Source organism: Globicephala melas, chromosome 20 (assembly GCF_963455315.2).
Source record: "Globicephala melas chromosome 20, mGloMel1.2, whole genome shotgun sequence".
Taxonomy (NCBI): domain Eukaryota; kingdom Metazoa; phylum Chordata; class Mammalia; order Artiodactyla; family Delphinidae; genus Globicephala; species Globicephala melas.
Genome location: NC_083333.1, coordinates 13,500,175 through 13,524,574, shown reverse-complemented (window position 1 = coordinate 13,524,574; position 24,400 = coordinate 13,500,175). Strand labels below are relative to the sequence as shown.

Sequence of the window (24,400 nt, the reverse complement as noted above, 5' to 3'; positions counted from 1 at the left end):
CAAAGCCACGTGCAATTCAGCTCTAACAGAAGGTAAAAAGAGCCACTGTCCAGTTGCCCCTACCATACCTCAGGCTCTGTCCCCTGGGCCTTTGGTGAGTGTGGGGATTCGATGAAATTTATTTTGACCCAAATAAAGCCACTCCAGCCAGTCTCAGCCACCTGAGCCTCCACAGCTTAGGCTCCAGACATACGAGTGGAGAAGTCATCTAGAAAGTTCAGCCCCAGCAAGCATCCCTGGAGCAGAGGTGAGACATGCCTACTATGTCCTACCTGGATTCTTGACCCCCAGAATCATGAGAAATAATAAAAATTACTGTCGTTTTAATCTGCTAAGTAATGGATGACAATTGAAGCCACGGATAACCAAAACACCCAGGTACCTGAACCACAGGTGGCCTCCTGTTTCTAGTTTCATCCCACACACACCTGTCAAAGTCCGAGAGCCTCCTGGTCTCTACTCACTGTTCATTTTGCACAAACTGTGCAGAGAACCCAGCAAAAATAGGCGCTTAATAAAAGGCTTCATGCTGACACGGTGAATATGACTGTGAGTCACACCAACTATTAGAGTGCCGGAAACAAACCACTTTTCCCTTCTTAGTCACCGAGTCACGCTGGCAGGATTAAAGCAGCATTTCCATCTCCACCCCCTTCTAATGCCAAAGCCGATAAATCCTACTGGTAACCAGAGCTCTCTTTCCCTCTTCGGGCTCTCGCAATTTCCAGTGTGTTTGGATCAAGGGCATTTTGTTTTCTCCAAAGCCAAAGGCGTCCTTGTTCAGACATCAACTTACGTGGAAGGAGCTCAGAGTCAACTGAATGAAGAGTCGTATGTATCTTGGAAATCCTTCAACTTGATCGTCCGTGATGAAAGAGAAGAGAATCTCATGAACACCCAATAAAGGAATGAGGACCAGCGTGGACTTGGCCAATCTGCAAATAGCAATCAAATACGTGTCATGAAAGCCGCCTTGGGAACGGGCAACGTTTCCTGCTCTTCTGTGCATCGTTTAGCCCTAATGGCACTGATAAATAGCTGATTTTCCCTTTTGTCTCCTTGGCTACACGCTGAATGCCTTAAGGGCCGGTGTGGTCCTGTCCACTGATGCATCCCCACACCTGACTCATGGAAGATGCTCAGAAAACATGAATTGGATGAATGAATGAATGAATGGATTCCTCCATATAATGATATACCTACAGATCTTAATGTTTTGTTTGATGGATAGATTTCCATGCACATGGCTGTCACCATAGGACATTACATCCCTTACCAGGTTTGACAAGTTTCCTATTACCTAGCTAGCAGGCGCCTCTACCTCTTTCTCTATTTGGGACTTCCAGTGTCAGTGCTTTACGGAGCCTGAGAAGAGAAAGAAAATGACTTGCCCAGGGTCACGCAGCCGCTAAGTGGTACCTCCCAGCCTGGAAGTGGGGCTTCTGACCTCACACTCAGGCCTTGCACACTCCAAGCAGGATTTCATCATCTGCCCCAAGCTGCCCCCAACCCTGGTGATAGCAAGGGCAGCAGGAAATGAGAAACGGATCTTCCTCATACAAAGCCCTGTGTGGAAGCTTGCTGTTGTATACACTCTACACAAAAAAGACAAACATTCCTTTGTACCGCCCACGTGCAAATGCACAGCTGGGACCCAAACATCCCATACCGCATACTGGTGGTTCCCAAGTGGACAGACTATTAGAATTCCTTACGGAGCTTTTAAAATAGATATATTTTTATTGGTTGGCTCTCTCTCTCTATAGCTTCCTGAGCCCCAGTGTCAACCCCCTGAATCAAAACCTCTGGAGGTTGGATTCTGGGAATGAGAATCTTTAAGGGACACCCCACAGGATACTGACAAGCAGCCACGTTTGGGAACAACTGCTCTTCACCATTGAGCTGCTTCTTGATTTCAAACTACATTAGCACAGGTGACCTATTCAGGGCATACACAAAGCTACTGTCTGATACACATTGGGAAAAAAAGAGCTTAAATTTGATGATTTTTTTTAGCCCAAGTCCTTGTCTTAAAGGGCCAAACTAGGAGAAGTTTCCTCCCCACTGAATAAAAACCCCGTGGAATTAAAGATGTGGAAACAGAGAGGGTCAGCAGCCCCTCATGGGCAGTATCTTCAAGAAGGTTTAACTTTCTGCAAGAGAAAGTGCTTACTATGAAACTTGCATCTGTGAGAGTCATTCAGATGCAGTGTTATCAATGAAACAAAAAAACTCACCTTCGTGCCCTAAAAGGACCTAAAGCCTGTAACAGTTGAGTAGGAGTCACCAAGGAGAGGGACTCCCCCGGAGCATATGGGCTGAGCGTCCCAGGGCCTCGATGGTCAAGGGGAGGCCAAGGAGTGGGGAGTCTGAGACACAGGCCCTGGTTACGTGGTTCTCCTGAGCCGAGCTCACACCTACTTGCACATCCACACTCACCCGTGCACACTCACTTAGCTGAGCAACATTAAGGTGTTCCCAAGGAGAGACTATTTCAAGAGTTCTGGGTTTTGCTTGTCTGTCTAATTTCCAGGAGTGTTTTAAAACCCTGTAGCTCAGAGGTTGCCAAGTGGCAACCGTGGGTTATAGTTGACCTGCAGACAGTCTTTGCTTACGCTAGGTAGTGATTTTTGCTATTGGAGCCATCCTTAAAAAATAAGGTGGGGCTTCCCTTGTGGCGCAGCGGTTGGAGGTCCGCCTGCCGATGCGGGGGACGTGGGTTCGTGCCCCGGTCCGGGAAGATCCCACATGCCGCGGAGCAGCTGGGCCCGTGAGCCACGGCCGCTGAGCCTGCGCGTCCGGAGCCTGTGCTCCGCAACAGGAGAGGCCACAGCAGTGAGAGGCCCGCGTACCGCAAAAAAAAAAAAAAAAAAAAAAAAAAAGGTGATTTCAAGCAAAGGGGTCCAGATCTTCAGCTTCCTTTGAAAAATGGGGAGATCTGGCCATGCTAGGCCCCAGTTCCTGCTTGGCAATCGTCGGTTACAGCCTTTAGAGGGAACCCGCATTCTCCAACCCAACCAGCCTCCTTGGCCCTTGCAAGTGTGTGAGTCTGCGACCCTTGCTCTGCGCTATGTGGGTTTTAATGACACATACTTACACGCAGACCCACGTCTTACCATCAGCTTATTCTTGGGGCCATGCTACTACATTATGCTTTTAAAATAAACTTTTCATTTTGCCATAATGTTAGATCTACAGAAAAGTAGCAAAGATCATGTAGAGAGTACCCACATACCCTTCACTGAGTTTCCCCTAACGTGAAAACCCTCCAGAACCATGGTACCTTCGGCAACGCTAAGAAGCTAATGTCGGCATATGGCCAATAACCATACTCCAGACTTTAACCAGATTTCACCAGTTCCACTAATGTCCTTTTCACATTCCAGAATCCAGGATCCCACACTTAGTACAGGAGGATTTTTAAGGAATGATCATCTTCTTATGAGGTTTTGGGCCATTTTAATACCTGCCACCTCTCTGGGTGGATGTCAGAAGGAATTTCCCACTCCTCACCTGATTCTCAATTCTCCTTGGACAAAGGACTATTTGCGTCTCTGTTCAGATGAAAATCCATAAATATCTATAGCAGCATCCTCTTATGAACTGTGTTTATGCCTGTTTCTCATCTACAGTCATTTGTTTATTTAAATGGTTTAGTTTATTGCCGTCGGTTAGCTCTTCAACAGATATTGGGCATCTGCCCTGGACATATGATCAAGCAGGAGGATCTGGGGCCAAAGGCAACGGGACACGGGGCAGAACCTGGGGCCTGGGTTCAAATCCCAGCTCCGCCAATTACTAGCGATGTGGCCTTGGGAAAATTATTTAACCTCTCTCTCTGTAAAAATGAGGATTATACTACTAATAATATCATCTGAAATGTTAAAATAATTATAAAAATATTAGTAGCAATAACTCCTGACAGTGTCATTGTAAGGGTTAAATAATATGGGGCCAACCCTCAGAATAAATGGTACCCGATACATCATGTGCAGTCAATAACATTTAGCTATCACCGTTTTTAAAGCATCTGTCCCTGTCCTCAAAGTTGCTCACAACCTCAGTGACTTGGATTATTTTTCTCCCATTTTTCTGAAAGTTCTTTCAGAAAGGGGTCTGGGGTTTAGCATGTTAAGAAATGATTCTCCTTTATAAGTTCCTTAAGAGCTCTGCCCCATGCATCACATGGAAAGTTAAGATCGTTTATCTAGGAGGAGAGAGTCACCTCCATGCCGGGAACCACAAAGAACAGAGAACTCCCTCCCAGCTGAGGGTCCACTGGTGTCTGTCCACGATCCAGGGACATTGCTCTTTCTCCAGGCTTGGCTCAGCTGTCCCTGTCCAGACCAGGCAGGCAGCTGGGCTGGTTACAGTTTCCTTCTTGAATGACAGAAGCCAGGGGCTGAGGGCTAGGACTGCAAAAGGTCTCCAGCTCCTAGCCACTTGCCTCTTTGGCAAGGACTAAGTGTGTTTAATTTAAACTTTCCTAAAATACACTCCTCGGGGCCGGGGGGGGGGGGGCACAAATCTTGAGAACTACATTCTGAAAGTTTTCAAAATCTGGGAGAGTTGTAGGCTGGGCTGTTCCTACCAGTTAGGACAAAATGCATTTGGGCCCCATTGCCCCTTCCTCCTTCCCCCCTAGCAGGGGGCCCTAATGGAAGGGGACGTGGAAGAGGAGAACCTTTCAACGTGGAGGAGGGCAGTGTGAGCTGGGGGCGCTCATGATCCGTTGGGGTGATGGGAAGCAGCCTTCCCAGAACTTAGAAATGAGGAAGTTAGCGCTGCTGTGACAAGGAGATGGGCAAACGTGCTTCTCGACGCTGTAGGATTCCCTGGCCCAGAGAGTAAAATAAGGTGGCCTGGGTGTGTCCTAAGAGACAGAGCCCTGACTTTTTGCTAATTAATAAGCATAAGCTAATCAACTGTATTGCACTCTGCGTGAAGAAAGAATAAACAGAACGCACATGGCCAACCAAAATGGCAGGAAAAGTCACAAAGAAGCAGGACGTTCTCAGTACTCATCCGGCCCTAGGGGTGGAGACTCTGGGGAATGAACCTCCCTCTCACCGGGACGGGTGCACCACAGGGCAGTGGTGGTTTCTCAGGCCACCGTCAGTGATCCTTCAACACTAACCCCTTTACTTTGATGACATGATCACCAAGCAGCATTCTGGTGACGGCTTTGGCTTTCTGGATCTTCTGGTGTCAACTCTACAAGGAGTGCAGGCACTAGCAGGAACGTCCCACTCCCACTTTTCACAGACGCTAAGAATGAATAATTGTATAGTCTGGTTTGTAGATCAGTCTCTTGTTCAGTTAGACTTAGTTAGACTAAGTTAGACTAAGTTAGAGTTCAGTTAGACTTAGCCCTCCAAAGTCTCAGCCACTTTGGCCACTCTTAGCCGAAGTCTCCCCAGGACAGTCCCCAGGTGGTAGACATCAAACTCGCCAAGGGGAGGTGTCTCACGCTGGGAGGCCTCCAGGTAGGCAGGTTCCTCTTTTCCAGATTTTACCTTGAAGAAGGATGGGGAAGTTTCCAGACAGATCGTTTATGCCAGGCAGGGTTACTCTGTCTCTCCCCAAAATAGCTGTCCTGAATCACTGCTCTGCCATGGAGGTCTCCCCAGTATATTGAGTTACACTTCCGGAGATAATTGCCTCCTAATTGGGTGTGCACACTTCAGGGCTGTACGAGGAAATCCATTTGGTGTTGGAAGAATAGAGAATAGAAGTTCTGTGTGTGTTACATTTTTATCTATCCTTTATAATTTTCTTTATTTTGGTGTATCACGTGTGTAGTAGTTCAGTAAACCATGTATATATATGATGAGTGACATCATTCTTTACTAATAGACACGTGATCAGAAAAGTTTGAAAGGGGCTTCCCTGGTGGTGCAGTGGTTAAGAATCTGCCTGCCAATGCAGGGGACACGGGTTCAAGCCCTGGTCCTGGGAGATCCCACATGCTGCGGAGCAACTAAGCCCATGCGCTGCAACTACTGAACCTGCGCTCTAGAGCCTGCAAGCCACAACTACTGAGTCCGCGCAACACAACTACTGAAGCCCCGTGCCTAGAGCCCACGCTCCTCAGCAAGAGACGCCACCGCAATGAGAAGCCCGCGCACTGCAACAAAGAGTAGCTCCCGCTCGCCACAACTAAAGAAAGCCCGTGCACAGCAACGAAGACCCCAACATAGCCAAAAATTAATTAATTTTTTAAAAAAAGTTTGAGAGCCACCGTCTTGGATAACTCTAGAGAAGAGCCTGGAAAAGAGGCTGTCAAGCCTGCTTAGAAACACATTTGCCACGGCTGACCAGAAAGCTCCATGCGTTATTTCACTAGAACATCTGGCCCCGTGGTGCCCCCACTCTGGCTGTGTATCCGAATCTTCTAGGAACTCTCCTGTAAGAAGTCCCTGTGTGGGGCTCCAACCCTAAGTTACTGAACCAAACATCCAGTAGAAGAGCTGACACATTAGGGCTTTTGGCCGGCTGTCTGGTGATGCTTAAAATAGCCAGGATGGAAAACTATCGTAGGGGCCACTGTGGGTCTGACGCTCGGGCATGGCCCCAGCAGTACCTGGTGGGCTTTGGAGGCACAAAATGGCAGGGTTCAGGCTCTCAGTCTGTGTGGAAAGTGGTGCCTTGGCGTTCGTCTGCCCCATTTCTGTCTCCCGGGAGTGCTGTCCTCTGTTGGGTTTCCACGGTGCCTGGTTAGTGAGAGGATTCCCTCACTAAATGGACCCAGGCAGGGTAGGTGGGAGAAGCCCTGCTCTTGGCCCTGGACCTCCATCCTCACAGAGTGGTGAGAGGCTGAGCCTTGGGAAAAGGGCCAGAGAGCCTGTCAGCCACTTGCAGGCTCGGCCAGAGGCGCCGAGAAAGACGGCGTAGCTCTGTGTGGTCCAGGCCAGCCCAAGTGTCCCAGGGCCAGGGGCAGGTTACGCAACAGTAGAGCCAATACCGTGCATATTTGCCTGGTCCTGAATGGGGTGTTTACCCTTCTGGAACTCCCGGGGGTGGTGGGGGTTAGGTTGACAGGATTTGGGGTCTGGACACCCGGGGCAAATACCACGCACCACATCTGATTAGATTGGGACAGGCGTAACTAGGACCTCCTTTAATCCTGATCACAGGCAGAGGATGGGTCTGGGGTGACGCTCCCATGTGACGTACTAGAAGGCAGACCCAGGGAGGCCAAGCAACTTGCCCAAGGTCAGTGTGGGGTCAACGCCAGCATCAGCCCCCCGACTCATGTTCCACACCCACATCCCGGTCCTTGGCGAGTTAGAAAGTGTGCTCCTCACAGATGGGGCCCCCATCCTATTCACCTTTTGTTTGAAGCACGGTGCCAAGCGCATTTTAGACATTCATTCAATGTTTGTCAGATAAATGGACAAACTACCTCCCCGGCACACCCGGCTCGGGGCCCGTTCTGGCCTGAGAGAGGGAGAAGCTGAGGTAGAGCCGCCCTCACTCACACCTCCACCCCTACCACAAGGACTAAAATCTCTACCATGGGAGAGGAGCTCTGGGTTAAAACCCTCTGTCCCCAAGAAGTGCACACGTCCTACAGAAAGCAGAGTACCTGGGAAAGGTGGGAGGGAGCCCTTTCTCTCTCACTCATGCATCATTTGAGTGACAGCAATGCAGAGCTCAATAAACACCCAGGATCTGACTTACTCTGCAATGGGACCGCTGTCACCACGGAAAGCAGAACACGGGATGCAGCAATGGCAAGTCACAAAGAAAGCGTGACTGTGTGAAGAATGTTCCCTTGGACTCCAAAAGTTTGTGGCTGTATTACTCAAGGTCTTACAAATACCCAAATACTCTCTCCTGAGTTACAATATACCCTTTATTCTGTTGCCTCAACTCCTTCCCGAAGGAAGGCAACGGTCAAACTCCCTTTCGTGTGACTCCTTCCTGTCCCCGTAAAGCACCCATTCTTAGGAGCATTTTAACAGTGTCCTGCTGGGGAATGTGTGTGCCCTTCACTACTCACCACTGACTTCATTTGCATGGGCTCGGAAGGTCCTCACCTTTGGCAAAAGCCCTACATGATCCCACGGCGCCTTTTTCAGAGGGGCTCTTGCTGACACCCTTGTGTCCGGAGATAAACGTACTAATGCAATGTTACCCCCTTCCTGGGACATTAGCCAGAAGGGCCAAAAGGGGTAAAAATAATCTTGGGCTCTTGGGTACTGACCTCAGGCCACTCACCTGTATTTATAATCTCTGAAGCACATTTGATGAGCTTTGAGCTTAGAGATGAGAAGCTTGAGGATTTTCAAGAAGATGAAGAAATTGACCTTGAAAAAAACACAGGTATGAGTAAGTGATGTGGCTAGGAATATCAAGGTCACCCTGGACCCGCCATCAGATCCTTGTTCAGGGAAATCAGGGGCAGTCTGGTAGTCAGCTGGTCAGGTGGCAAGTGGTCAGGGTAATCCCCACTCTCCCTAAGGCCATCTCAACTGAGAGCCTAGAAAGGACGCTAAAAAGCCACCTAGTTTATTCTTCTGCCTCCAGGAGACCCAACAGCTGTCTGAGAAAGGCAGATGGACATTTACATTATTATTTTTTTAATTTGTTTTGTTAACGCCTTTATTGGAGTATAATTGCTTTACAATGGTGTGTTAGTTTCTGCTTTATAACAGAGTGAATCAGTTATACATATACATATGTTCCCATATCTCCTCCCTCTTGCATCTCCCTCCCTCCCACCCTCCCTATCCCACCCCTCTAGGTGGTCACAAAGCACCGAGCTGATCTCCCTGTGCTATGCGGCTGCTTCCCACTATCTATTTTACATTTGGTAGTGTATATATACGCCCATGCCACTCTCTCACTTCGTCCCAGCTTACCCTTCCCACTCCTCGTGTCCTCAAGTCCGTTCTCTATGTCTGCGTCTTTATTCCTGCCCTGCCCCTAGGTTCATCAGTACCGTTTTTTTTTTTTTTTTTTAAGATTCCACATATAGGTGTTAGCATACGGTATTTGTTTTCCTCTTTCTGACTTCACTCTGTATGACGGACTCTAGGTCCATCCACCTCATTACAGATAACTCAATTTCGTTCCTTTTTATGGCTGAGTAATATTCCATTGTATATATGTGCCACATCTTTATCCATTTATCTGTCGATGGACACTTAGGTTGCTTCCATGTCCTGTCACAGGGCTTCAGTGAACATTGTACAGTGGTACGTATATATATATATATTTTTAATTTATTTATTTATTTATTTTTGTCAGCATTGGGTCTTCGTTCTGTGCACAGGCTTTTTCTAGTTGTGGTGAGCAGGGGCTACTCTTTGTTGTGGTGCGCGGGCTTCTCATTGCAGTGGCTTCTCTTGTTGCGGAGCACGGGCTCTAGGCGCACGGGCTTCAGTAGTTGTAGCACGTGGGCTCAGTAGTTGTGGCTCGCAGGCTCTAGAGCGCAGGCTCAGTAGTTGTGGTGCACAGGCTTAGTTGCCGCACAGCATGTGGGATCTTCCCGGACCAGGGCTCGAACCCACGTCCCTGCCAATCCCCTGCATTGGCAGGTGGATTCTTAAACACTGTGCCACCAGGGAAGCCCTCATGTGTCTTTTTGATTTATGGTTTTCTCAGGGTATTTGCCCAGTAGTGGGATTGCTGGGTCATATGGTAGTTCTATTTTTAGTTTTTTAAGGAACCTCCATACTGTTCTCCATAGTGGCTGTATCAATTTACATTCCCACCAACACTGCAAGAGGGTTCTCTTTTCTCCACACCCTCTCCAGCATTTATCGTTTGTAGATTTTTTGATGATGGCGATTCTGACCGTTGTGAGGTGACACCTCATTGTGGTTTTTTTTTTTCAAATAGATTTATTTATATCTATTTTATTTATTTATTTTATTTGTTTTTGGCTGTGTTGGGTCTTCGTTGCTGCATGTGGGCTTTCTCTAGTTGTGGCGAGCGGGGGCTACTCTTCGTTGTGGTGTGCAGGCTTCTCATTGTGGTGGCTTCTCTTGTTGCAGAGCAGGGACTCTATCTAGGTGCACTGCCTTCAGTAGGTGTGGCACGTGGGCTCAGTAGTTGTGGCTCACAGGCTCTAGAGCGCAGGCTCAGTAGTTGTGGCACACGGGCTTAGTTGCTCCGCAGCATGTGGGATCTTCCCAGACAAGGGATCGAACCCGTGTCCCCTGCATTGGCAGGCGGATTCTTAACCACTGCGCCATTGGGGAAGCCCCCTCTTTGTGGTTTTGATTTGCATTTCTCTAATGATTAGTCACGTTGAGCATCCTTTCACGTGTTTGTTGGCCATCTGTATGTCTACTCTGGAGAAATGTCTATTTAGGTCTGCTGCCTATTTTTGGATTGGGTTGTTTTTTTGATATTGAGCTGCATAAGCTGCTTGTATATTTTGGAGATTAATCCTTTGTCAGTTGTTTCATTTGCAAATATTTTCTCCCATTCTGAAGGTTGTCTTTTTGTCTTGTTTATGGTTTCCTTTGCTGTGCAAAAGCTTTTAAGTTTCCTTAGGTCCCATTTGTTTATTATTTTATTTCCATTACTCTAGGAGGTGGATCAAAAAGGATCTTGCTGTGATTTATGTCATAGAGTGTTCTGCCTATGTTTTCCTCTAACATAGGCAGAAGTGACGGGTCTTACATTTAGGTCTCTAATCCATTTTGAGTTTATTTTTGCGTTTGGTGTTAGGGAGTGTTCTAATCTCATTCTTTTACATGTAACTGTCCAGTTTTCCCAGCACCACTTATTGAAGAGACTGTCTTTTCTGCATTGTATATTCTTGCCCCTTTTGCCAAAGATAAGGTGACCATATGTGCGTGGGTTTACCTCTGGGCTTTCTATCCTGTACCACTGATCTATGTTTCTGTTTTTGTGCCAGTTCCATACTGTCCTGATTACTGTAGCTTTGCAGCTTTCTGAAGTCAGGGAGCCTGATTCCTCCAGCTCTGTTTTTCTTTCTCAAGGTTGCTTTGGCTATGCAGGGTCTTTTGTGTTTCCATACAAATTATAAAATTTTTTGTTCTAGTTCTGTGAAAAATGCCAGTGGTAGTTTGATAGGGATTGCATTGAATCTGCAGATTGCTTTGGGTAGTATAGCCATTTTCACAATATTGATTCTTCCAATCCAAGAACATGGTATATCTCTCCATCTGTTTGTATCATCTTTGATTTCTTTCATCGGTGTCTTATAGTTTTCTACATACAGGTCTTTTGCCTCCTGAGGTAGGTTTATGCCTAGGTATTTTATTCTTTTTGTTGCAATGGTGAATGGGAGTGTTTCCTTAATTTCTCTTTCTCCATTATTATTTGTAATTAACAGGTACTGAGTACTTACCATGCCAGGCACTGGGCTAACTTTCCATACATTATTTTGTTTAATCCTCACAACAACCCTCTGAGGAAGCCACACTATTTTAATGCCATGATACAATGAGAAAACAGAGGCACAGAGGAGACAAGTACTATTCCCAAGCTTGCACAGCTAGTAAGTGGCTGAGCTGGTAATTAATTAAATTCAGATTTGTCTAATTACAACCCTCCCTTCACTTAAACAGAATCCCACACTGCCTCCCACTGTAAAGAACTCCAGGTCTATTGGTGTTGAACTTGAGGACCTGTTGCTGCCACAGAATTCACTGGAAAGCACACGTTCTCTACTCTCTAGATGACTTTCCACAACTGTCATGAACTGGGAAAATTCGACCCTTGATTATCAGCTTTGGTAGAAATTTTAAAATATGTCTGCATAGGGAGGGGCTTCCCTGGTGGCGCAGTGGTTGGGAGTCAGCCTGCCGATGCAGGGGACGCGGGTTCGTGCCCCGGTCCGGGAAGATCCCACATGCCACAGAATGGCTGGGCCCATGAGCCATGGCCGCTGAGCCTGCGCGTCCGGAGCCTGTGCTCCGCAACGGGAGAGGCCACAGCAGTGAGAGGCCTGCGCACCGCAAAAAACAAAAAACAACAACAACAAAAAAATGTCTGCAGATTCTTCGACACTTCTCCCTTCACAAGGCAGAGCCTAATTCGCCTTTTCTCTCTGGGATGTGAACTAGTTCAGTTATTTGCATGTAATGAAAAGAATATGGTAGGAGTGATGCTGTGAGTTCTGAGGCTAGGTGCTCAAAAGGATGGCTTCCACCTGGTTCTCTCTCTCTCCCTCTCCCTCTGGGGAAAACCAGCCACCATGTTGTGAGGACGCCCAAGCAGCCCGTGGAGAGACCCATGTGGGGAGATTGAGTCCTCCGACCAACAACCAGCACCACTTGCCAGCCTTAGAAGCTGATCTTCCAGCCCCAGGCTTCAGATGGCTGCAGCCCTGGCCAACCTCTAGACAGCAACCTCATGAGAGGTCATGGACCACTGGAAACGCAGAACAGCAAGTGGTCAAATGTAAGCAGGGCTTGGAGAACGAGAACAGGGTTTATGAGACGTGAGACACTGGAGCGGGAGGGAGGGCCAGGTCCTGCAGAGCCTTTCATGGCCACACTAAGGAGTTTGGGTTTTCTTCTGAAAACAGGGATGATGGATTTCAAGCTGGCAAGTGACCTGATCAGATTTGCATTTCTGCGCTTCAGAAAGCTCATTTTAGCAGCAAGCGTGGAGACTAGATTGAAGGAAGGCAAAGCTGGAGGAAGGGAGACCAACTGGGAGGCAGTTTCAGAGTTCCTGGGGAGGATGATGGAGAGGTGACGTAAAGAGCAGCCCTGGTGGTTCAGCGATGGAGAGGAGATGGATTAGAAATTATTGAGGAGTTTGAGTCAGATGACCTTTGTGACCGGCTGGATGGGAGATCAAAGATGACCCCAAGGTTTCATGGTAGATCTCAATGTGTGGTCGTGCCATTCCCCAAGAGAATGACCACACAGAGAAGGAAGGGCACTGGGGGGACGGGGACCTAGCAGTTTTGGACACAAGAGATGTCCCAAGGCAGTGAGATATTTACGTCCGGAGCTCAGCAAGGAGGTCCCAGTCAGAGCATGGAGCCATTGGAGTTGGTGAGATTGTCCAGGGAGGCTGTGGAGACTGGGAGAAAAAGAGGGTTCTGAGAATTGCCTTGTAATGAAGGGAAAGGTAGAGGAAGTGGAGACATCAGAGGAGGTTATGAAAGAGGAGCCGGGGCAGTCGGAGTGCGCCACAAGGACGTGGTTTCCTGGAAGCTCACAATGGGTAGAATTTTAAAAAGGTTTAAGTGCTACCGTAATCTGAAGGCGAAATAAGACCACACTTAGCGACAGGGAGCTCACTTAAGAGAAGCTGCAGGAGACAAGAGACAGTAAGTGTAGACCACATTGAAGAGACTTGACTGCAAAAGGAAGCAGACGGATAGAACAGTAGTTGGCAAGGGCTGCGGAATGGAGATAATGTCTCTCAACTGAATTGTGGGGCTAACAGTGGTTTGGGGGTACAGTTGTTTTTAAAATTGAAAAGACTTCAAAGTGCCTCTATGCAATGGAGAAAGAGCCCATAGGGACGGTGGTTGGGTGGCAATTAACGGAGTAAAGTCTCTGCAGACATTGAACCAGCACAACACTGATGTCCTTGTCTTAAACCACAGATTGAAACACGAGCTGCAGAATCCAACACGTACCTGTTATTACTTGTCTTATTGGCCTCAGAAGAATCAATGCACAAAGCTGAGAGGACAGAGTTTCAGGCAAGAGGCTATTCATCCAATCCACAAGCCAGCGGGGATAATGGAGATCGCCAGCCAAAACTATTTAGTAACAGAACACTTAGATACAAACTAAGTGTAACCAAGCAATTTATCCCATTTAATGGGATGTCTGTTTTTCATCACAAAGAGAAAACGCTGTGTCCTTGGCTTAGTGACTTGTTAAACTCAGGCGTTTTTCTTACAAAGCAAGCCTGACACGGGAAAGGCACATTTCAGTAAATTAATTTCAACCAGGACTGTCTCCTAGGAAATGAAGGCTTGTGATGAGAAGCGTGTTGATTCCCTGTTCTTTGCGTCTTCCAGAGACCAGACAAGAGAAAATGGGCATCAACCACTGGGCTACATGGAGGAAGCACTTCTTCACTGCCATGGAATGGAACACCAGCCTGGTGGACCACGGAACCTCCATCCATCCAAGTGCCCCAGAAGACAGGGGTCGGCAATCACATTTGGATGGGGCTGTTCGTGATTTGTGTTCCAGCAGGAAAGGGGATGAAGGAGGAATTTTTTTTTTTTCCAGCAAACAGAGGGTTTATTTGCAAGGCAGCCAAGCAAGGAGATAGGAGAACACATCTCAAATCCATCTCCCCAAGGCAAGAAGCTTGGGGTGTTTATACAGGATAACCAATAAAGAAGCAGGGCGGTCTGAGGACTGGGGAGTGCGCAGAAAGGCGATTGGAAAAAGGTACAAAAATCCTCGTTCTGCGCAAGTGTCGGAAATTTTTAAAGAACCCAGCCAACTCCTCTTGGATTCTGTGACCAGATGTGGGGCACGTAGGACCCCAAACATATAAGGCTCCTTTTCAGGTCCTAGATGATACAGAATGCGTATGATCAGATGTACCAATCTTGGTGACATTTCTTTGGCACCACGCCAGCTGCCATGCTCATATCTGGGTCTACAAGTTGGCAGAGGTGGTTGCCAGCACAGTGGGGACTCGGAGGTAGGTCTCGTGTACCCCTAACTCCTCCATCTTCCCCCCAAGCCCCTCCTCCCCTGGCCCGCTATATAGACAAAAATGCCCATATTAGAGCTACTCCTTTGGGTTAAAACCCTCCGTCCCCAAAAGCCCTGCTGAAGGGCACATGCACTTAGCCTTAATAAGGGTTCAGTCTGCAAGGAAGAAGAGCTCACCAGGCAATGTAGGGCCGTCAGGTGGGCATCCCAGGCAGAGAGGCAGCGTGTGCAAAGGCACGGGAGGCATGAACATCAGCATGGATTCGGGGGAACTGTGCACTTCTCCATATAAATGGAGCACGGGGTGCTTGTGGTTGGATGGGAATGACAATACGTACCATGTGAAGGAGTTTGGAACCACGCCCAAGGGCAGTAATGAGCCATTAAAAAGTCACACGTAGAAGAGAAACAGCCAAACATAGCTCGAGAAAGACCACTCTGGGTGCCATACAGAGGATGCATCGCCAGGGGCAGGAATGAGCAAGGGAGGCCAAATGGGAGGCTTTTGCAAAGGTCTGCATGAGAAACCCCAAGGGGCTGAAGAAGAACAATGACAATGGATTGAGGAGAAGGAGAAAGCCTGGAGGGACCTTCAGAGGAAGAACTGACAGGACTTGAAGTCTGGCTGGAGGCTGTAGTGAGGCAGGAGCTAGAAGCTAGGAGGCGCCCAGGTTTCCGGCTTGGGTGCCTGGTAGGTGGATGGTGGTGTCGTTCACCGTGGGGTGAACAGGAGGAAGAGGGATTGTGGATGGGAGGACAAGGAACCACCCTGAGCTAAGGTGATTCTGGCCATTTCTGTGGAGCTGGCCACGACTGGGAAGGTCCTTTCATCCAAGAGGAAAAGACAGAGCACATTCTCTAGCCCTGGCAGGAGAAAAGGTGGCTCTAGGAACTAGGAAGCACCTGGAGAAACCAGCACACAGGTCAGCCAGCCATGGACAACCAAGCAGCGAGGTCCAGAGCAATTGTTCCAGCCCTGGCCACGGATTAGAATCATTGCCCAGGTACCACCTCCAGAATTTCGGATGAAATCCTCTGGGGTATGAGCCACCACGATGTTTCTAATGCACAGCCAGTTTTGAGAACCGCTGGTGTGTGGGCACAGAGCTTCATAAACATTATTGTGCACCCAGTGCCCAGGAATCCTGTTACAATGAAGATTCTGATTCTGCAGGTCCGGGGTGGGGCCTGGGAACCTGAATTCGGAACAAGCACTCAGGAGACCGCACCTGAGCTTCTCCTTAGAATCCCTAAGCCACATCTGAGATCAATGAAACACAACTCTCATGCAAGAAGAACTTTTCAAGATACCCAGGTGATCCCAAGAGCAACCAAGATGGAGAACCAGTGACGTAGCCTCTGGAAGACCGCACGCAGGGCAAGCACCAGGGATCCAGCTGGAGCGAGTCTGAACTCCATCCTAGGGAAGGCCATCCTGCTTCATTCTGCCTGGTGCATGAGAACCTTCCAGTGCCCGGGAGTGTGGGTCACAAGCATTTACTGAGTAAGTTTCTGCAGAGCCTGCCGTATGCTTGGGCTGGCCGCCAGGACGCATAAAACACGGGGCTTATAGTGACAGCACACAGGCTTTAGACAAATACTTGCAATAAAACATTGCTGGGGCCATAGCAGAAGTTGGTACGGGATCTGGGAAGGACACAGAGGAGGGTGTGACCATCTCTACTTTGTGGGGTGGGTGTCCAGGTAGAGTGGCCAGGTGGATGAGATGGCGGAGGGAGGCGGTTCCAACCTGAGGAGGGGCCAAAGCAAGGTACTAACGCGTGAGAAGCCCACAGTCCTCCAGGCATGGGGGCTGGAGGCAATAAGTATCTGGGGGCAGCTGCGCGATGCTGTGGTTACAAGTGCCGGTGTCACCCGATCAGACCGCGGTCTGACCCCCACTGAGTAACTCTGTGACAGTGTTCAGCATCGTCACCAATAAAAGCAACATAATAGTAGCGCCTACCTCATGGGTTTGTTGGGAAGATGAAATGAGTTAATACGCACGGAGCGCTCACAAGAGCAGGTATGTAGGAGGCACTCAATAAATGTCAGCCGGCTGTAGCGGAGGTGGTCAGCCAGGAGCTGCGGCTGGGACCGCAGCGGGTCAGTGCGGCTGGAGAGGAGAGGATGTGGGGAAGGGAGGGATATGGGGTGGGTGAGGCAGGGCAGGAGGCCGCGCTGGGAGTGGGCGTGGTCAGAGGTCATTTTGAGCATCCGCTCTCAGCTGCGTGTGGAAGGACCGGAGGGGACATCCCCAGTAGCACCCAGGCCACCGCTTAGAGCATCTCCACGCTCTTGGTTTTCCTGCCCTTTCTACGAACATCTTCCCCTCCCAGGCACACTCAACGCTCTGGTATGGGCGGAGAGTGCCCTTCAATTATTGACAAATATTGACATTCTTCTCTAAAAATAAGCCTTTTTGCTTTCACGAAACCACAAATGCCAGGTTATTTCCATAAAATGGCAAAAACGGAATGCCCGGCAACCCCTTGGAGAGGAGAGTGGGCGCCCAGGGCTGCTGGCCCTGCGTGCAGGCAGGAAGACCTCCCGCCTCCTCTGGGATCTTTTTTTTTTTGCGGTACGCGGGCCTCTCACTATCGTGGCCTCTCCCGTTGCGGAGCACAGGCTCCGGACGCGCAGGTTCAGCGGCCATGGCTCACGGGCCCAGCCGCTCCGCGGCACGTGGGATCTTCCCGGACCGGGACACGAACCCATGTCCCCTGCATCGGCAGGCGGACTCTCAACCACTGCGCCCCCAGGGAAGCCCTCCTCTGGGACCTTGTTGCTCATCCTTCCAACTGTCTGCTATCTCCCTGCCCCTCCCCCGAACTTCTTTGGCAGATGTCTTCCTCACATGCTACGAGCTAAAGGAGCTTTAGGACTCCGGCTTGAGCAGTCTCTCTGCATCCCCCAAATTCTGGGCCTTAAGGAATAAAGGGCCTTCTTCCACAAGGTCTCAGAGTAGCATCATCTCCTGACTCGAACCCCCATCACAGCTTTGGGGTAATAGCGACTGCATGCTTTCCTCCTCTAAAAGACGCTTCCTTAGTCTCCCCTCCCTCCTGCTGATGGTGGTAAGTCCAAGCCCGTAGCTTTGCTGTCCCCGGGCTCGTCCACGCCCGAAGGCTCCTGCATCCCCAGGCTTTGTGCACATCACAGCCGGCTGACATGAGGTCACTGAGCTGATTACGGGTTTCTCTACATAGTTCGAAAACCCAGAGAGTAGGAGGCTTAGAGTGTAAGCCTGGGTTTAGGTACTGAACCAGAACAAGGAGAAGTTTCTCACTTGCTTCTTCTCATTCAACAGATCTTACTCACAGCTCAGCGTCTCCATCTCAAGGGATCTGGCCCAGGTTCATTCTGAACCAGAGAATCTGGCGGGTGGCAGGGGAGGGGACAGGGTCCTCCACAGCGGCTGAGCTCAGAGAGGAGAAAGAGCGGGTGGGGCGGTCCTCACCGTTACACAAAGCAGCATGGGTCCCCGAATGATCCACCAGACATTCTTATTCCTGTTGGTTCCCCAGCACCTACGGCAAAGAGCGAGCAGTAAGAGACTTACGTCCGAAACAAGGCTGAAGGTAAAGGGCCTGCACCCTCGGAAGAAGCAGGCTCACACTCAAGACTCACTTGGGACGGGGGAGGGAGGGCCCAAACCCCTTCCTATTGGGTTGATACTGTGGACTTTTTTTTTTTTTTTTTAACCAGGAAAGTGGTCTTCATGCTAACAGCTTGGTGTGTAGCCTTCCACATTTTTCTCCGTGTTCGTACAAACACGAATTCTTAATTCTACAGGCACACCTCACTTTACTGTGCTTCACTTTATTGCACTTCGCAGATATTGCGTTTTTTGCAAATTGAAGGTTTGTGCAACCCTGCGTCGGGCAAGTCTGTAGGCACTCTCTTCCAACGGCATTTGCTCACTTCGTGTCTCTGTGTCACGTTTTGGTAATTCTTGCAATATTTTAAAGCTTTTCATTGTTACTATAATTGTTATGGCGATCTGTGATCAGCGATCTTTGATGTTACTGTGGTAACTGTTTTGGGGTGCCATGATCTGTGCCCATATGAGATGGTGAACTTAATACATGTGTGTGTTCTGACTGCACCACCAACCGGCTGTTCCCCTATCTCTGTCCCTCTCCTCAGGCCTCCCTAATTCCCCGAGACACAGAAATATTGAAATTAGGCCAATTAGTAACCCTACAAAGGCCTCTAAGTGTTCAAGTGAAAGGAAGAGTGACACACATCCCTCATGTTAAATCAAATGTTAGAAATGATTAAGCTTAGCGAGGAAGGCATGTCGAAAGCCGAGATTGGCTGAAAGCTACGGTCCTTGCACCAAACAGTTCTTGAATATTTTTAGCTCACTGCTGGGAGCAACTGCTCAGAAAAAAAAACATTCCTTTCAAAAACATGACTGCTCATTGACAATGCACTGGTGACCCAAGAGCTCTGATGGAGACGGACAATGAAATTAACGTTGTTTTCATGCCTGCTAACACAACATTCATTCTGTAGCCCATGGATCAAGGAGTAATTGTTACTTTTAAGTCTTACTATCTAACAAATACATTTTGTAAGGCTACAGCTGCCTTAGATGCTGACTCCTCTGATGGATCTGGGTAAAGTAAGTTGAAAACCTTCAGGAAAAGATTCACCATTCTAGACGCTATTGAGAACACACATGATTCATGGGAAGAGGTCAAAAAGAAACATGAACAGGACTGTGTAAGAAGTTGATTCCAACCCTGATGGATGACCTTGAGGGGTTCAAGGCTTCAATGGATGAACTAACTGCAAATGTGGTGGGAATAGCAAGAGAGCTAGAATTAGAAGTGGATCCTGAAGGTGTGACTGAATTGCTGCCATCTCATCATAAAACTAAACCGATGAGGAGTTTTGCTTCTTATGGATGGAGCAAAGGAAGTGGTTTTTTGAGATGGAATCTACTCCTGGTGAAGATGTTGTGAAGATTGTTGGAAAGACAACAAAGGATTTAGAATATTACATAAAGTAAGTTGATAAAGCAGCAGCAGGGTTTGAAAGGATTGACTCCAATCTTGAAAGAAGTTCTTCTGTGGATAAGATGCTATCATAGAGCGTGCATGCTACAGAGAAATCGTTCATAAAAGGAAAAACAGATGTGGCGAACGTCATCATTTTGTCCTATTTTAAGAAACTGCTGCAGACACTCCAACCTACAGCAACCACCACTCTGATCAGTCAGCCGCCATCCAGACCCTCCACCAGCAGAAAGATTATGACTCACTGAAGCCTCAGATGATGGTTAGCATTTTTTTAGCAATAAAGTATTTTTTTTGCTGTTAAAATTACGATAATTTTATATTTATCCATTTGAAAATTCATCCAAAATGACAAATTCTTAAAAAAATGCAAGCTAACAAGACTAACCCAAGAATGAAAACATGTCTAAAAAACCTACATCTACTCCAAAAGTTGTTTGTATAATTAAGTACCTTTACAGAAAATGATTTCCAGGGATACATGGCTTTCCAAGTAAATTCTTCCAAATAGTTAGGGAAGAAATATTGGTAATCTTACATAAAAATCTTCCAGGAAACAGAAAAGTATATATTGCTCAAAATATTTATAAGGCCAACATAAGCTTCAGATCAAAACTAAAAAGAATATGACAAGAATAGAATCACAGACCAGTTTCTCTTTTGAACACGCATGCAAAATGTGTAAACAGAAGCACAAACTGTATCCACGGTATGTAAAACAATCGTGTATCACAATCGAAGTAGCTTTATTCTAGTAATGCAAGGTTGGTTTAATGTTCAAACGTGAAACTGATCCCAGGAATGAATTAGAGTGGGAAAAAAAGTCATTTAAAACAGAAGTCTTGGGAATTGCCTGGTGTAGCAATAAAGTATTTTTAATCGAGATTTTTTTTTTAAGACATAATGCTACCGCACACTTAATAGTATACAGTAGCCCATGGATCAAGGAGTAATTGCTACTTTCAAGTCTTACTATTTAACAAATAGTTAACAAATACACAGTATAGTGTAAACATAGCTTTCATATGTACTGGGAAACCAAAACATTCACATGACTCGCTTTGTTGAGATATTCACTTGATTGTGGTGGCCTGAACTGAACCCACAATATCTCCAAGGTATGTCTGTGTAGGGGATTTTTGGTGGTAACTATTTGGAGGGAAAAAAATGGAATCACTGACACACATTATTCAGCAGCAAGGTTAACGACACGCTGTTGAGGTTTAGTCCCTAAAAACTAAAAGGTACAGGACTAACTTGTTTTTTCAGTAGCTTTATAGTAGTCCACTATATAGGTATGCCACAATTTGTTTGATGATTCCCCTATTGATGGATGTTCAGGGTTTTTTTTTTTTTGATTGATTTTGCCTTTTTTCCCCCACTGTGAATGCAATAAGCATTCTTGTACCTATATTTGTATATACCCAGGGGTCGCTGTTAACCTAAGCAGCCAATTTTTGTACTGATTTGTGCTAATTTTGTGTTTATCTGCATGTGTAACTAAATTAATAGACTAATTTCTACAAGAAAGGTATTTGATTCTTTTATCTACATACTTAAGTGTATCCTGGATGGCCAAAATGGAAGGGAGTGGATATTCTCTTTGGGAAAATAGTATATTTCCTTATATTGGGGCCTATCTGGGAACGGCTAGCTCACGGAAATGTAAAAAGAGGTGAATTACCTACCCTGTGTTCTCCAGCTGAGCACGGGCAATGCTCCAGGGTACAACGAAGAGCACCGGGAAAGCTGGGAGAAAACACGGAAATGGAGTCAAGGGCTGGCTGACCAAACTTGCCTACTGCCTACACTACCCCGATGGGCCAAGCACAACTGGTTGAAACTTATACAAACCCGAACATCATAGAACTGTGGACTGTGACAGCTGGAGAGGCCTACAGGGGCACAGGGCCATTGACTGTTTGAGAAACCAGGAAGCAGAGAGGAGGACAGATTTGCCACATGTCACAGAGCAGCTTAGAGTAAATCCAAAGACAACTATCAAACCTCCTGAATCACCGGCCAAAGTTATGCCCTCTGAATGCTGCAGCCTCAACGTCCCCAAGAGTTTGTGGCAACAGGGGTTCCAGACCTCATCTTGGAGACTTAGTTGGCACATGGACTGAATGTTTGTATCCCCTCCAAATTCATATGTTGAAGCCCTAACCCCCAACGTGATGACATTTGGAGACGAGACCTTTGGAGGTAATCAGGTTTAGATGAGGTGTGTGTAGTAGGGGTGGTCATCGTGATAGGATTAGTGTCCATATAAGAGGAGACCAGAGAGCTCTCTTTCTCTCTCTCTCGCTCTCTCTCCCCCCACCGTGATGTGAGGCTACAGCAAGAAGACAGCTGTCTGCAAGCCAGGAAGAGGACCTTCATCAGGACTCAACCATCCTGGCACTGTGATCTCACAGTTCCCAGCCTCCAGAAATAAATATCTGTGTTTCAAGCCACAGAGACTATGGTATTTTGTTATGGCAGCCCTAGTAGATGGATACAGCTGGGGACAGGGTAGGAGGAATGTCATCTGATTCTACCAAAACCTTCCCAAGTTTCGAATGTGTGCATTGGGTCTACAACACTTATGTCTACATGCATGTACACATGTGCATGGGAGTGCGTGCACACTCACACACACACACACCTCTTTTCAGAGTCTCTTGTGATTGAGAGGTTATCTGTCCCAGAAACCTCACTCCAGTTGGCCCCTAACTCCAACCAAAAGCTCTATTGGGCTCCCACGTTCTGATAGGTCCCCAGGAGAAGAGGCTGGGGGTTCAGGTCACTCACCCCAACCCACCAGCAGGTATCTGGGCCACAGCCTTCTTTCCGAAAGCACTATGGGCTCCAGGAGCGTGTGGAGGTAAAGGCCTTCAACCAGCAGCCATGAGTAATTGGCACCCACGAAGTAGTGCAGGAGAACCTGGGCCGAGCGGCAGGAAGTGGACATCTGCAGAGGACAAGAGCACATGGGGGTGAGTCCAGGCTCCCTCAGCATCTGGACCCCACCAGGGTGGAGAAGGGCCTCCACATGCACAGCCCCTCCCTCTGAGCTCCCCTCTCTCCCAAACCCTTGCTGACCATCTCAGACAGGTTGGCAATAATATAAAAATATGGGGGCTTCATGTAGGTTTTAAAGCCCAGCTTCTTGACATCCAAGATATTTTTAGACAAAGACAAGTAGAATTCATCATCAGCAATTTCCATAAAGAAAGCACTGAAAAAACTTTTTAAACGTTAAAAAAAGAGTGAAGTAAGTCAGAAAGAGAAAAACAAATATCGTATGCTAATACATATATGTGGAATCTAAGAAAAAAAAAAGGTCATGAAGTACCTAGGGGTAAGACGGGAATAAAGACACAGACTTACTAGAGCATGGACTTGAGGACATGGGGAGCGGGAAGGGTAAGCTGGGATGTAGTGAGAGAGTGGCATGGACATATATACACTACCAAACGTAAAACAGATAGCTAGTGGGAAGCAGCCGCATAGCACAGGGAGATCAGCTCGGTGCTTTGTGACTACCTAGAGGGGTGGGACAGGGAGGGTGGGAGGCAGACGCAAGAGGGAGGGGATATGGGGATATGTGTGTAAGTATAGCTGATTCACTTTGTTATAAAGAAGAAACTAACACACCATTGTAAAGCAATTATACTCCAATAAAGATGTTAAAAAAAAAAGTTTAAAAAGAAGGCACTGAAAGGTATGTCTTCTGATCTCAGTTCAATTAAGCAAGGTATCAATAATTTAAAAATCTTCATATGACTAGAAATGAGGACATAGACTTCTAAATAATTCATGAATCAAAGAAGAAATGATAATAGAAATTAGAAATTATTCCTGAACTGAATGTATGGAGAATACTGCATATCAAAACTTGGGGCAGTCATGAAGAACCTAGGGGTAAAGCAGGAATAAAGACGCAGACCTCCTAGAGAATGGACTTGAGGTTATGGGGAGGGGGAAGGGTGAGCTGTGACAGGGCGAGAGAGAGTCATGGGCATATACACACTAACAAACATAGTAAGGTAGATAGCTAGTGGGAAGCAGCCGCATGGCACAGGGATATTGGCTCGGTGCTTTGTGACAGCCTGGAGGGGTGGGATAGGGAGGGTGGGAGGGAGGGAGACGCAAGAGGGAAGACATATGGGAACATATGTTTATGTATGACCGATTCACTTTGTTATAAAGCAGAAACTAACACACCATTGTAAAGCAATTATACCCCAATAAAGATGTTAAAAAAAAAAAAAAAAGACACAGACCTACTAGAGAATGGACTTGAGGACATGGGGAGGGGGAAGGGTAAGCTGGGATGAAGTGAGAGAGTGGCATGGACATATATATACTGCTAAATGTAAAATAGATAGCTAGTGGGAAGCAGCCGCATAGCACAGGGAGATCAGCTCGGTGCTTTGTGACCACATAGAGGGGTGGGATAGTGAGGGTAGGAGGGAGGGAGACACAAGAGGGAAGAGATATGGGAACATATGTATATGTATAACTGATTCACTTTGTTATAAAGCAGAAACTAACACACCATTGTAAAGCAATTATACTCCAATAAAGATGTTAAAAAAAAAATTAAAAAAAAAAAAACTTGGGGCAGGCAGCTAGGATGAATTTTACAACTAGAATGAAATTTACCAACTCAAGTGCATTTATTAAGAAAGAAAAAGGCTGAAAGTGACTTACCTTAAGTATGTCAAAAATGTTAGAAAAAGAACAGCAAAATAAAGC

General features: G+C 47.3%; 1 protein-coding gene across 1 annotated transcript in view; it reads right to left on the bottom strand.

Annotated features, from left to right (window-relative positions):
- Positions 1–24,400, bottom strand: part of GLP2R (glucagon like peptide 2 receptor) — a 50,593-nt gene that overhangs the window by 6,190 nt on the left and 20,003 nt on the right. Inside the window, exons 7-11 of the mRNA XM_030861416.2 lie at positions 22,451–22,610; positions 21,346–21,406; positions 18,091–18,160; positions 8,224–8,312; positions 797–935 (exon numbers count right to left, since the gene is read on the bottom strand). Of these exons, the coding sequence (XP_030717276.1) occupies positions 797–935; positions 8,224–8,312; positions 18,091–18,160; positions 21,346–21,406; positions 22,451–22,610 (519 nt within the window). The remainder of the gene's footprint in view (positions 1–796; positions 936–8,223; positions 8,313–18,090; positions 18,161–21,345; positions 21,407–22,450; positions 22,611–24,400) is intronic.